This window comes from Arachis hypogaea, chromosome 16 (genome assembly GCF_003086295.3).
Source record: "Arachis hypogaea cultivar Tifrunner chromosome 16, arahy.Tifrunner.gnm2.J5K5, whole genome shotgun sequence".
Classification (NCBI taxonomy): domain Eukaryota; kingdom Viridiplantae; phylum Streptophyta; class Magnoliopsida; order Fabales; family Fabaceae; genus Arachis; species Arachis hypogaea.
In genome coordinates this window covers 132,669,001-132,683,930 of record NC_092051.1, presented here as the reverse complement: position 1 = coordinate 132,683,930, position 14,930 = coordinate 132,669,001, and the positions used below count along the sequence as shown (strand labels likewise).

The 14,930-nt window shown below is 35.5% G+C and overlaps 1 protein-coding gene across 3 annotated transcripts; it reads left to right on the top strand.

Annotated features, from left to right (window-relative positions):
* The first annotated feature begins 5,669 nt into the window (after window positions 1-5,669).
* On the top strand, window positions 5,670-14,314 carry LOC112755057 (pentatricopeptide repeat-containing protein At5g14080). Of its 3 annotated transcripts, XM_025802948.3 has the most exons (4): window positions 9,506-9,912; window positions 10,829-10,895; window positions 12,152-13,843; window positions 13,988-14,314. In XM_025802948.3, exons 3-4 carry the CDS (start codon window positions 12,187-12,189, stop codon window positions 14,281-14,283), a joined length of 1,953 nt encoding a protein of 650 aa, XP_025658733.1. In that variant the 5' UTR covers window positions 9,506-9,912; window positions 10,829-10,895; window positions 12,152-12,186; the 3' UTR covers window positions 14,284-14,314. The 3 variants fall into 3 exon arrangements, with proteins under 3 accessions (XP_072077329.1, XP_025658732.1, XP_025658733.1); XM_072221228.1 differs by lacking the exons at window positions 9,506-9,912; window positions 10,829-10,895 and adding an exon at window positions 5,670-5,987; XM_025802947.3 differs by lacking the exon at window positions 10,829-10,895 and having other exon boundaries at window positions 9,504-9,912.
* Window positions 14,315-14,930: the final 616 nt, after the last annotated feature.

Sequence of the window (14,930 nt, the reverse complement as noted above, 5' to 3'; positions counted from 1 at the left end):
TAAAAGAAGAGGGATTGCGAAGCAGGGATACCTAGTTCATGACACAGCAACTGAAAGATTTTTATAAAACCCCAGGAATTGGGGTGAAGCTATGATGGAGCTACGTTACAAGACCACAATAGGTTGGTCTCAAAGGGGTCTAAAAGAAGAGTAATATTCATTTGACTAAAAAAGAAGTCGTACGCATAGAAAAATGGGCGTTCTCCAACAATTCGGGTAGAAAAATAAACCATTTCTTCAGAATTGGGAGATACAAGCTCATAATTCTTTTCATCACTACCATTACTACAAATCCTATGAAATTGCCTAAGCTGCTGACAAAACTCAGAGTCAACCAACGAAACACACAGAAGAACCATAGAATCCACCCAATCAGCCATGCCCTCAGGGACTTGGGAAGATGTCTCAACAATATTTTTGCGAGAAGACATGAGGTCAACTAGTCCTACAGCAAGAAAGAAGAAAATAGATTACCAACCAAAACATCTCGGGCAAAGTCAAAATCAACTCATAGCAGAGCATGACTCAAGCATACAAACAAGTAAAAGGAAAACCCCAAGACAAGGTCCAGGGCATCCTTTAGAGGCAGTGACAGAGTAAGGACTTAGAAAAAATCTACAAGACTAACATCCCAACAAAACTCTCAGCAAAGAAAAGCCCTTTTCCAAAAGGCAACATCCTGAGAAAAAAGAGATAAAGACAAAACAAAGTCATCAAAAGAGCAACAAAAATAGTAGTTCAATCAGAAAGCAAAACGTGCAAAGCCCTAATCATCAGGAGAATGCCAGAAACATGCATCACAGCAACAATTGAGCATAACGACGCGAAAAAGTTCAAACTTTCCAGCATGTATTCAAACGAAAAATCAAAGCTTTACCAAAAAACCGAAGGCAAAGCGATGAAAGAAGTAAAGAAGCGGAAAGTAGAACCAACCTGGAAAAAGGAGAAAGCTTCAAAGAAGTTGAAGACGGAAGATAGAATCTGGAATCGCCTTTCGGAACAAAGAAAGCACCAACAGCGTCGCAAAGGAAACGCAAAACAAGAAGACAGAGAGAAAAAGGAGGGGAAGTTACAAAGAAAAGGAAAACCATTTTTTGTGTAAAATTCAAAATAAGGGGGGCAAGTGAAACGGAACATTAAAGATCAATTAATGAGGGTATTAAACCCTTGCACATTCCCAAGGCTAGAGCGCTAATGCAAAAGCGCGTGCTTTTAAAAAAAACTTACGAAAAGGAAAAAATGTTCCACATTCAAAAAAGAAGAAGACTCTACAAAGAAGAAGTCGACAAAATGCTCGAGTTTGGCTTCACCAAAGAAGGATCGAAGTTCTAAAACTAAGACTCGACCTCCAAAAAGAAAGACCGAACTCGAGCAGGGGCACTGTTCATACCCTGGGTCGAGTTGTCCAACCCAGGATGTTCTATCGACAAGACGACCGACCTCTTCAGGTCAGGACAATCCGACCTCTTCTCAAAGAGCTCGGACAAATCACCAGGAAAGCCCAAAAAGGGTCCAAATGGAGGAACATGACCCAAATCCAAAGGCAGCCCAAGCCTATAGAGATAAGGGCGGTTCCCTTGAAGATAAGATGACCTCACTCAAAAATAAGATAAGATAAGATAAGATAAGATAACTAACTTATCTTATCTAAAAAGGTCATTCTACACCATTATAAATACACTGGAGCACTCAGGTATAACTCATACTCTGATTCTACTAAAAACCTGCTTAATACCCTTACTAACTTAAGCATCGGAGTCCCTTGCAGGTACCACCACCCTCTGGTGACAAAGGATCAGCAGCATTACCAGTCCAACAAGTCGGACGCGACTGCTCCGGCCACCGCCCACACGCCAGACACGTCATCACCGATCAGTACAGAAGATCTCGTCCGAGATCGACCTACAGTTTCAGGTAACCCTCGGAACAAATCCCATGCCACCTTCATGTTTCATCAAGCACATAGTTTTTCAGCTAATTAGGTGCATTTTTCTTTGATTGGGCTCATCACCCCAAATGAAATTCTTCTATAGCTTCTCTACTTTGTAGCATATGACTTTTGGGACTTTCTCATGTTGCATTTGGTAGCTTAGAGTTGGGCTAACAGAGGATTGGGTAAGAGTCATCCTTTCAGCCAAGAACCAGCATTTACTCTTCCAACTTTTTAGTTTACTGTGCACTCTATCTATCACATCTTTGAATTTTTCTTTTCCTTTCTTATTGTGTATGATTTGGGGTCCAAGGTACCTGATAAATCCATATTTTATGATATATTTTGTGCTCAATTTAGGTGATTTATTCAATCCTTCACTCACTTATTCATGTAAATTGCATGGTTTTACTTTCCCTTCCTTATTATGTGATATATGTGAAATACATGTTTCCTATGCTTTGAAAATTATTTATTTTAATTACCCTTTATTACCATTCGATGTCGTGATTTGTGTGTTGAGTAGTTTCAGATCTTCTAAGGCAGGAATGACTTAAAGGATGGGAAAGAAACATACAAAAATGGAAGGAAAGCACAAAATGGAGTTTTTGAAGAAACTGGCAGCAACGCGAACGCATGGACGACGCGGCTGCATGCCTAGCGCGAAAAGGCAGCGACGCGAACGCGTGACTGACGCGGATGCGTATCTTGAGCAGAACGCAGATGACACGTACGCGTGACCGAAGCGAACGCGTGACAAGGAAAACTCCCAGATGACGCGACCGCGTGACCCACGCAGACGCGTGACAGATGCCACGCACCAGAAACTGCAGAAAATGCTCCCAGCGATTTCTGAAGCCCTTTTTGGCCCAAATCCAAGTCCAGAAAATACAGATTAGAGGTTATAAAGTGGGGGAATTCATCCATTCAAAGAGAGCTCTCGAATCAGTCACTTTTCATGATTTAGATGTAGTTTTTAGAGAGAGAGGTTTTCTCCTCTCTCTTAGGTTTTAGGATTAGGATTTTTTATTATTTCAATTTAGTATTCCAACTCCTTATCAGGTTCAATATTCCTTTTGCTTTATATTTCTCTTTTGCTTTCAGATCTTTTAAAGCTTTCTTTTAACTACTTTTGTTGCCAATTTGGCTTATGAACCATTCATGTTTAGATTTGATTTTCTATTTAATATAATTTGAAGTATTTCAGAATTATGATCGCTTTCCTTTAATTATATAAATAATTTATATTTTTTCCTTTTGGCTTTGGTTGATTAATTGATAACTCTTGAGTTGTCAAACTCATCGTGATTGATAATTGTTATTTTTGCTAATTGAATTGAATTCCAATAAATCTAGTCCTTTCTTAGGAATTGGCTAGGACCTGAGGATCAAACTAATTAGTCTGCTTGACTTTCCTTTGCTTTAGTAAAGGTTAACTAAGTGGGATTAGAACTCAATTCTCATCACCATCAATAAGGATAACTAGGATAGGACTTCCAGATTTTCATACCTTGTCAAGAATTTATTTTACAGTCATTTGTCATTTAAATTGCTTGTCCCTTACTTTCAAAACCCCCAATTTACAAAACTCATAACCAATAATAAGAACACCTCCCTGCAGTTCCTTGAGAAGACGACCCGAGGTTTAAATACTTCGGTTATCAATTTTAAATGGGTTTGTTACTTGTGACAACCAAAACATTTGTACGAAAGAATTTTCTGTTGGTTTAGAAGCTATACTTACAACGCAAATACATATTTTTACATTTCTTTACCGATAGAAAAACTGTTCGTCAGTACCTTCCTAGCTCTTTCTATTCTTTATAATTAGTAATATTGCCACTTTCTTTCTTATGCTAACTTCTGTATTCTTTGAGAAAATAATAGAAGTTTTTTTCTCATTAATGACATGAGAAAAATCGTCTGCAAAAATGAGTAAATCGTTTGCAAACATGAGGTGAAAAACTTTAGGTCCTAATCTCCCAACTCTAATCGAGTTCCACATCCCCTACAGCACTCTTTCTTCAATGAGATGGGATACTTTATCCATACATATCACCAAAATATAGGGAGATATAGGATCTCCTTGTCTAATTTCTCTTTCTGGTATGAATTCTTCCGTTCTACTTTCATTTCAAAGGATATTGTAGGACACAGTGCTGACACATTGCATGGTAACATTGACTATCTTCTCTGAAAGCTTGAAGTCTTCCATGCTTACTTTCATGAACTCCCAATTTAGTCTATCGTATGCCTTTTCAAAGTCTATTCTAATTGCCATGAATCTTTTTTTTTCTTTCATCTTTTTCATGGTTTGCATAAGCTCCTTAGCTATGATGATGTTGTCATGGATTTTTCTCCTAATATAAAGCTAGATTAGAGAACTATGATCCTCTCGTTCAGATGAGGATTAATTCTATCAACTAAAATATTGGTCAAAATCTTGTAGTTAACATTGCATAACCCAATGGGTCTAAATTGGTTGATGAATTCAGGATTCTTGAGCTTCGGGATAAGAGCGATAGGGTTGAATTGGCTTGTTTGATATGTTCAAGTTCATTCTAACATTTTTGGATGAAGTCACACACTTTTTCCTTCATGATGTCTCAGTTTTTTTTTAATGTCAATGCCAGAAACCCATCACTTCTAGGTACTTTAAGTGATCCTATGTTAAAGAGAGCATTCTTAATTTCATTCTCATTCGGTGCGACTATGAGTCTCCTGCAATTATAGGAACTAAAATTAGGAAGTGAGTAGTGGATTAATCCAAAAGGAACAATTGTTACTTCTTCTTGGTACAAATTCTTGAAATAATTGACTATGTGGTTTCTGATCTCCTCCCCTTCTGTTATCCAACCTCCATTAGTTGCTTTTAAGTTTGAAAATTCTGTTTTTTCCTTTCCTAACTATGACTTTGGTGTGATAGAACTTGGTACAAAAGATTTTTTATTTGCCTAATATGTCATTCAGCTCTTTATTTAAGCTAAACTCTAACTCATCTAGGTAGAATTTTTTTCCGTATTCACAGCTTCTTTGAATCTCCTCTATCCTATTTAAGATTCTTCTTTTGCTCTTGAAGATATTGTTAAAGCAATTCTTATTCCAATCACTAAGGTCTTTCTTGAAAATGTCTAAAGAAATAGGTAGAGAACTATTGCTATTCTTCCAACTCGTATTTAACAGATTCTGAAAATTTGGATGTAAAGTCCAACTTCTCAGCGATGGTCAGCACCTAACAATTGCTTATCATCTATTTTCTTGTATTTTGTGGAGTTACTCATTTGAGATGATTTTTTTAGATTTTTTTTTTTTTGCCCATATACTAAAGGGAAGACCTTAAAATTCGAATAGACCAAACTTATAAAGCCCGTAAATTCAAAAAAGAAAAATTAAATAGTAATTGAATATCTAAGGGAGTCAACCAAGGTGGATTGATCGAGTGGTTAATTCACTCGCCTACTTAAACAAGTATCAATAGTTTAAATCTTATTTTGTGCATTTAAGGTAGTTATAAAAATCAAACCAATCCAACTGACCAGATCAAAAAATTAGTGAACCGACCACAGAATCAGTCCGAGCAGAACATAAGATTGGATAAAGAAAAGAACCGATAAAAACCGATTTGACCCAAAAGGTTTTGGTAAAAACTGGTGAACCGAAAGTTTGTGAAACCCAAACGGGTTCAATTTTTAGAAGGAAAGAAAAGAACCATATTCCAACGAACGATCTCCCTCCCTTCCCCAACCCACTCACTCTCTCACTCTCAGAGTCTGAAACGGGCCAAACGGCGGAAGCTCAACGCGGTGCCTTAACCTTCTCCCTCTCATCGCACGGTCACCATCTCGTCGCCGGCAACTCTGCGTCCGCCAGCTCCTGCCCTTCCCTGCTGTTGCGTCGTTTGTACCTCCGTCCGCGTCTGTCGCATCCGTCTGCGTCGCGTCGTTCATGCACCTTCACTACATTCGCCATCTCCTGCGCCTTCACTGCGTCACCTCACCGGTCTGTGCTTCGTGGTGGCTCGCTTCTCTTCCTGCGGTCAAGGCGTCAACCATCCCTGGTGAGTTTTTTTAATTTTTTAAAATTATTTTATATTAATTTTTAATAATTTGAGTGATTTTTGTTGTTCATATCTTTTAATGTAGGTTTAAATGGTTAATGGTTAGTCACCAAAAAAAAATGGTTAATGGTTGATTTTTGCTATTTTTTTTTATGATTGTGGTTGCTTTTTTCATGGTTATGGCTGGTTAATGGGTGATTAATGCTGCTTGGGGTTGATTTGTTTTATGTAGATGATGTTTTGTGGTTTTGTAAGAATGTTGATTATTGATTTAATTTATAATAGGTTTAGATAAATTGTATTTATATGTAAAACTAACTGATTTAATTTGTGTATTTTATCTGAGTTTGTTGTTTTTTTTATTCGGTTATTATGTGTTGTTTGTGTGTTGTTATTTAGTTCGATTTGGTCTTGTTTGTTATAGATGTAGTGTGGTGTTATTAGGTCTTCATTGTTTGTTATGGTTTATGAGTATTTGATCAAGAGGCGTTGGATAGGAGTTTGGTGTGTATGTTATGGGGTGAAAAACTGAAAATGACCTAAAATGGGAAGGGGGATCACTAAGTAATGCTGAAGGTATTCTATGTTTGTGGGATAAAGAGTTGGGTTAACTACTAAAAATGTTCTTAAATTATTTAAATTTAAACGCGGATAAAAATATACTCAAATTTTATTATTGACAAAAATGTCTTTAAATAATTTTAAAATACAACAAAAATATCCAACAGTAAATATATTTTTTCAAAAAATACCTTAGATATTTAATTTTGATATAATTTTTTGCAAGTATGATTATAAAAATAAGATATTATTATACTTAAAATTTGGTGATTTTTCGTTAAGTATACTTTTTTTATAATTTTTTGTTAACAACCAATAATATTTTTAAAAAATCACAAAATAATATATACTTAATAAAAAATTACCAAATTTTAAAAATAATAATATCTCATTTTTCTAATCATTCTTGCAAAAAATCTCATCAAAATTCAATCTCTAATGTATTTTTTGATAAATACATATTTAATGTTAGTTTTTTTTTTTGCAAGATTATCTAACATTAAATATGTATTTCTCAAAAAATACATTAGAGATTGAATTTTGATACAATTTTTTGTAAGCATGATTAAAAAAATGAGATATTATTATCTTTAAAATTTGTGATTTTTTATTAAGTATATATATATATATATATATATATATATATATATATATATATATATATATTGTAATTTTTTTGTTAACAACTAATAATACTTTTAAAAAATCATAAAAAAAATATATACTTAGAAAAAAATCACCAAATTGTAAGAATAATAATATCTCATTTTTTTAATTATGATTACAAAAAATTACATCAAAAGTCAATCTATAAGGCATTTTTTGAAAATATATATTTACTCTTGGACATTTTTGTCGCATTTTAAAATTATTTAAAGGTATTTTTGTCGATGGTAAAATTCGAGTGCATTTTTGTTAGCGTTTGAATAATTCAGAGACATTTTTATAGTTAATCCAATAATATACCATCAAAAGCCATTTTTATTTTATAAAGCCATTTTTACCCGCCACAGTTGCTTTTGTTAAAAGAGTAAACTACCAACCCGATCCATCTCCATTTCTCAGAATGACAACGCGACTCCTCATAATAAAAACGATCAACTTCGATCCCTGTTATCTACTTCCGTGACACAACGCGGTCTCTGTTGGTGTTTCTTCGTCAACTCTAAATGGAAAACGTTGACGTGTCAGGTTTAGAAATGGACAGAGGCATAATTGTCTCTAAATTCAAATTGGTTAGAATTTATTTGTCCTTATTCTTTAAACAATATTTTTTTCAAATTATTTTTTTATTATTATATTAATATTCTTTTTTCAATATTTTATTGAATATATAGTATAATAAGTACAAATTAATTAATAAATTATTTAAATTTAAAAATATCTTTAATTAGAAGATACATTTGTATGATATAATATTTTTTATTTTTCTTAGTTTATTAGTTGTAAGCTCTAAGTGGTCTCATGCATATTTTGATATGAGTATACTTATTTTAGTGTGAGATGTATGAATACTCAATTATTATTATCCCAATATTTTTAGTTCATTATATAAATATATTTTGTTTAAGGATAATTTTTATTATTTAAAAATTATTGTATGGTATTATTATGTATTTATTTTTATTTTATAATAATTAATTAATTTAATTAAAAATATAGGATTATATATATAATTATATTTCCAAATATTAGATTTTAGATAAAAAGATTATTATAAATATCTGTTTATATATTTATATATATATATATATATATATATATATAAACAGAAATTAAAAAAATATGAGGGACAAGAGGCTATACTTACATAGAGTAGCTATAGGTATACTATTTGTTATGTTTACAAAGTGATGTAGTAGCCTTGTAAAGTATAGCCTATTCTTTTGAATTCTGGTAACTATTAGTGCTAAAAAGCGTAACATTTGGTCCTAAACAGCATCACTTAAAAAATGCATCATATTCTCAAAGGCTAAAAGTGTAACATTTGATATAGAAAAGTGTAGCCTTTGAGAATAGGCAACACTGGTGTAGGTATCCCTCACAAAAAGTCTCTGAAGCCTAAAAAACGTAACCTTCACCTAAGGCATAATTTTTTTTTCATTTTTGGCTACACTTTTCAAGTGTACCTGAACGAGTGTTTTTCTTGTAGCGAATAAGGACAAATAAACCGCTAACCAATTTGAATTTAGAGATAATTAGGCCCCTGTCTATTTCTGAACCTAACACGTCAACGGAGAAACATCCACAGGAACCGCGTTGTATCATGAAAATAGAAGACAGGGACTGAAGTGGATCATTTTTATTATGAAGGGTCACATTGTCATTTTAAGAAATGGATAGGGCCGAGTTGGTAGTTCACTCTTATTAAAAAGTAGGAGATTGACTTTTGCTCTATAAGCTTGTGCCGGTGGCACGTACTTTTAGAAAAAATAATTATAAAATATTTAGAGGCAAAAGACTCTCAAAAGTCTACCCAAATTTCGTTGTTATTTCTAAATTAGTTATACGTCGATTTTTTTAAACACAAGCTAAGTGAGTACCTACAAAAAATATTTTGACATCCAAATTAACACTAATATATATTTATTGTTGGACATTTTGTCGCGTTTTTAAATTATTTTTATCAATATTTGAATAATTTGGAGGCGTTTTGAATGGTTAACCTAAAGAGTTTATGAATAATGATGTATATGGTCACGAAGGATGAACTGTGGGTAGCAATTAAGGGTTTCATATCAGAATGGTGGGTGTAATTTGCATGTTCTGAAAATCGGACCAAACTGACCGGTCGAAATGGTCTAACTACAAACCGATAATATTAATGATCTGGTCAGACATAAAACCATTGATCAAAAAACTGATGAACAACTGTTGAACCGGAATAGAACCGGTCGGTCGAACCAAACGAGACCTGGCCGGTTAAGAAAAAACCGGAAGCTCCTTCGTTTCTTTCTCCCTTTCTTTCTTTCATTCAGAAAGAAATCACAGAAACTCAGACGAAAAACCCTAGCCCTGTAAGCCTACACCACCGCCGCGAGGAGTGGCATACTGCACCGTCCGTCTATCTAGCTTCCCTCGTGCTCCAAGTCTTCAACCCCTGTTCGCTGTCACCGATCGCAGCTGCTTCCTCGAGCTCGGCGTCCGTCGTCTTTGTCTACTCAGCCGCATTTCCGCCGCCGTTTGTTTGCCGTTCAACCGTCGTCTTCGTTCGCGTTCTTCGCCGTTCACCGTTCGCGTCACTCGCCGTTCACCGTTCGAGTTCGCATTCGCGTTCGTCTGGAAGCCACGTTGCTCTGCTTCAAACTCTGCGACCAACCCGCGCGCTCCACCTAGCCGTCGAGCTGCTCCTTTTGTCGCCGCCGTGAGTTCCCTAAACCCGCCACCAGACAATACACCACAACACTAATACTCTCCTTCAAACTCTGCAACTTCTGATTTCTATTACAATAAGTAACTATTTGATTTGGTAGTGGTTTGGATTTTTTTCATAGACTGAATTAAAGTATACAATAGTTATGCTCTCTTCTCTATCACATTGATATTAAGCTTTGAATTCTCTTATTTCGTTTTACTTTTACCGCACTCGACATGTTTGATGAAATGCTTTAACCATATTTCTCTCGTTGGTTTTATAATTTCTAGCTTTTAGAAACTTAGTAAGTTGACTGCATGTGAAATTAGAATAATTGGATCTTAGTAATTAGGAAATTTTAACTGCACAAACAGCAGCTTTGCAGAAAACCTATTAGCATGATGATTCCACTTGAATTTGCTAATTGTTCTTGTGGTGTTGTTCTGTTGTTCTTCTGTTATTTTTAATTATTTTTTTCTGTTTTTGTTGTGATTTTCTGTTCTTGAACTTGTTAAGTTAATAATTTGCTAAATTGTTTGGCTGCTGTTGTTTTAATTTGCTAAATTGTTAGGTTGCTGCGATTTAATTTGTTGGATTTTCTATTTAGGTCTTGTTCTTGTTTATTTGCTAAATTGTTGTTGTGTATTTATTGTTGTCTTTGAGATTATTGCTGGATATTGGTGATCATTGATTTATTATATGCTTCATGCTTTCATTGTTTTCTTCTTCCGAAGGGAAAAAAATCTGTTTTCATTGTTTTGTTGATTGTTTGTTTTGTTTCAGAAATCAATTTTTTTGTGATCAGTGCTCAAACTCTGAATGCTGTTCTGCTGGGTTTGCTGTGTTTGTTTTGTTTCAGAAATCAATATTTTGTGATCAATGCTCAAACTCTGAACGTTGTTCTGCTGTTTTTGTTTTGTTTCAGAAATCAATTTTGTGATCAATGCTCATACTCTGAATGTTGTTCTGATTTAAGGCTGTGTTTGGAAGAGGTGATTGATTTCTGAGTGTTGTTTTGTTTTTGTTTTAAGGCTGCGTGTTGTGTTCAATTTTCATTTTGTAGGAAATTCTTTGATGTATATAAGAATTAAGAAGGAAGACTATTTCAACTGTATTACTCTGTTGATTCTGGCCTGCTACAAGCTTGAACATAGAATTGAAGAGAGAAACCCTTTATTATTTCATCATTGGCCTATTTTTGGTATTGCATATTATTGTAGTTTGTTTATTCATAGAACTAGTTGTTTATGATCCCCTTTTTAAGTAAAAAAATGCAGCAGAAGAGTGTTTAGAACCAGTTGCTTTATTCATTGAATTTTTATAGAATCAGGTGTTTATTATAAAACGGTTTTTTTGGTTGAACTACGATTGAACCGGTTGAACCAGTGAACCAGTAATTAGAGCTGTTCGATGACCGGTCCGGTTTTTAGAACCTCGGTAATTTGTTCTATTTATTGACCACAAGTCAAAGAGGAGAAGAAGGAACAATGGAGGGTGTTGATTGCATTAAAAATAAGGTGTCGAGTGCCGATTATGATAGGGGTTTTTAATGAAATTAAATGGAAGTGGGGGTCTCAATGAAAAGTGGGAATATGATATAGAGGATAGGAGACTGAGAAGCTGTACCAATAATGGTTGAGATGTTGATTATGTTTGGGGTTTTATGCCATATGATTTCGAGCTCATATATCATAGTTTCTGGGAGATGTAGCATATCTTGATGTTGATGTGTTTTGTAAGTCTGCGTAGTTTTGTGTTCTATTTTGTGGAATTGATCTTGGATAACAATAAGATTTTGGGTGCTGGTTTTGTTTTTGTTCTGCTGTGATGATATTGTTTCGGATGTATGATTGCCTAAGAACTCACCTTCCCATGTTGGATCATTTACGAGCGTTTGAAGTATATAAAAGAAATCAATGAGAAATTTTTACTATGAGTGTGACTTAAAATTTTTCTAGAGGAATGTTCATGTAAAAAAAAAAAATCATAATTTCAGCCTTTGCATTATAAACTTCAATTTTAGGGGGTTTTTTTTTCTTGATTAATCTGTGGACAACTAATTATTTAAGTGAGACTAGGTCAATCGGTTCAACCAATGACCCATCAGTTGAACCGATAATTTAGTGACCCAATAGTCTGATCGGTTCGATTCTGATAACTATGCATGGCCACCAACAAACCCTTAACATCATTCTTTTCTGCATGAGCATCTTCCTTCTCAACATCATTCCTTTTTCTCTGTCTTCAGGACCCCGTCTTGATTCTTGATGACCAAATTTAGTGATGAATCGGGAGGCGCGAGACCTGGCAGTTCGAATAAGCAGAGCTCTGATCTCAGCCTCATCACCCACCCGCCACTCATGGACTCCCTCCCTGGAGCACATCCTCCATGCTCTCCGCTGCCGCCACCACCTATCGCCTCCTCTCGTCTCCGCTGTCATCAACCCCTTCCTTCTCCGCCACCACTCCCTCGCATTGGGCTTCTTCAATTGGGCCTCTAACCAGCCCAACTTCGCCCACACTCCCTCCACCTTCCACTCTCTCCTCTCCTCCCTCTCCAACTCCCACTCCCAACACCACCAAAACTCCGTCCTTTCGCTCCTCAACCAAGCCAAAGCCCTTAACTTCCCCCTCCATAGCTCCATTCTCCGCTCCGCCATTTCCTCTCTTCTTGCAACGAACAAGATTCATAATGCATTCTCTATGTTTAGGGAATTTTCTACTCTTGCCAACGAATTGGGTGGCGCCACATGTAATAGGTTACTGGCTGCACTTGCTTCTGCTGGGTACTTGGACAGTGCGTACAAGGTGTTTGATGAAATGACTGTTAGGGGTGCCCCTTTGAGTACCATGGGTTTTGGGGTGTTTGTGTGGAGGGTTTGTGAAGAGGGTTGTTTAGATAGAGTTTTAGCTGTTTTGGATAAGGTTAAGGATTGCTGTTTGGGGATTAATGGGTCGGTTGTGGCAGTTTTGGTTGTTCATGGGTTGTGTCGTGCCGGCAGGGTGTCCGAGGCCTTAGGGATGTTAGGTGAGCTGAGGGGCAAGGGATGGAAACCTGACTTCATTGCTTATTGGGTTGTTGCCTCGGCACTGCGAAGAATGCGAGATGTGGCTGAGGAAGTGAAGGTTTTGAAGATGAAGAGGAAGTTAGGGGTGGCACCGAGGATTGGTGATTACAAGGACTTGATACTTGAATTGGTTTCTGAGGGGCGGATTAATGTGGTGAAAGAACTCGGGGAGATCATTGTTGGTGCTAATTTTCCCATTGATGATGATCTTCTCAATGCCTTAATTGGATCAGTTTCGAGTATTGATGCTGAAGCTACAATTATCTTTTTTGAGTTCATGATTCGTAAAGGGAGGTTTCCTACCATTTTGACTATTAGCAATTTGAGTAGAAATCTGTTTAGGCATGGGAAGGTAGATGAGATGTTAGAGGTGCTCCGAGTTCTGGATTCTCATAACTACTTCAAAGATGTGGAGGGTTACAATGTGATGGTGTCGTTCTTGTGCGAAGCTGGAAGAGTGAAAGAGGGCTACGCTGTTCTCCAAAAGATGAAGAAGAAACGGATCATTCCTAATGTGTCATCTTATAATTATGTGATGGAAGCGTGTTGCAAGGAGGATCTGCTGCGCCCAGCAAGGAAGCTTTGGGATGAGATGTTTTCATGTGGATGTTCTGGGAACTTGAAGACCTACAATATTCTGATAAAGAAGTTCTCTGAAGTGGGACAAACTGAAGAGGGTTACAAGCTCTTTCAGCACATGTTGGACAAAGGGTTAACACCTGATCACACAAGTTACACCTCTCTTCTTGAAGGGCTTTGTTATGAGGACAAACTTGAAGCAGCTTTTGAGCTCTATAACAAGCATGTAAAACAGGACATTATCCTTGCAAGAGATATAGTAAGCTCATTTGTATCATCACTATGCAAGAAAGGTACTATTCAATTGCACAGATATTTCTTACTTAACAATGTTCTATGGTGCCCAATGGAAGTTCACAATTGAAAGCCTGGCTTGTACTTTGTAAGCTTTGCTCCATCATAAACATATGCTCATATTTTATTTCTTTTCCATGCAGGTTATCTTATGGATGCTTCCAAACTACTTTGCAGCCTCAATAATGATATAGGAAACACAGAGGCCCATGTAGTTTTGCTGAAATGTTCGGCTGAGGCAAAAGAAATTCCAATAGCCATTGAGCACCTGAAGTGGGTTCAGCAAAAGTCACCTTTAATGTTGCAAGATATATGTGCTGGACTTTTAGCTTTTATTTCTTCTGCTACATTTCCGGAGCCAATATTACAGTTACTGCAAAAAATACAAGACTTTAATTTCCCAAATAAAGGACATCTTGAAGGATGTGTACATAGATGATTATGGTGGTTGAATTCTGGGATTACAGCAACCTTGTTTGGAAAGAAATTTTAACTAGCTAGAGGTAGGTTGAGAGCACAGAAATAACTACTAGACTTTTAGTATAAGATCAATATTGGCAAAAAAATGAGAAACAAACAAAAACAAAAATTAAAACAAAACAAAAAGAAAAAGAAAAAAAGATGTACCAAAATAGCAGGCTTTTTTTTATCATCTAATCTTTTAATAATAAATTATGTCTAATATTATATCTGACTGAGTACTTTTGTTCTTCGAAAACCTATAAGCCATTATAAATTGTCCAATATTTATTTGGTATTTATTTTTCTTTCAAGGACCTACAAATTCATCGTAAAATTTTTAAAGGATCTTAGTATTCTTAGGTAGCATTTGTTTTGAGGTATTGAGACAGAAAATGAGAGATTAAGACTCAATATCATGTTTGTTAGTGCAGAGACTAGTACTAAAATTTCTGTTTTTGTCTCCAAAATTTCAGTATTTCAGTACTTCCAAAAAATAAGGACACAGAGGACTAAAATTTAATTTTTAAAGATGAAGACTGAAACTTTAATAACATTTTATACCTAAAATACCCTCATTTCAATCAATTAATTCCAATTTTATCCTTTGTGCAAATTAAATTAGAA

Bases quoted from the DNA above. Each gene is read 5' to 3' on its own strand.
- LOC112755057 (XM_072221228.1), top strand. From the start codon at position 12,187: ATGAATCGGGAGGCGCGAGACCTGGCAGTTCGAATAAGCAGAGCTCTG. The intron at 13,844-13,987 runs GTACTATTCAAT...TTTTCCATGCAG, and splicing joins ATCATCACTATGCAAGAAAG to GTTATCTTATGGATGCTTCC.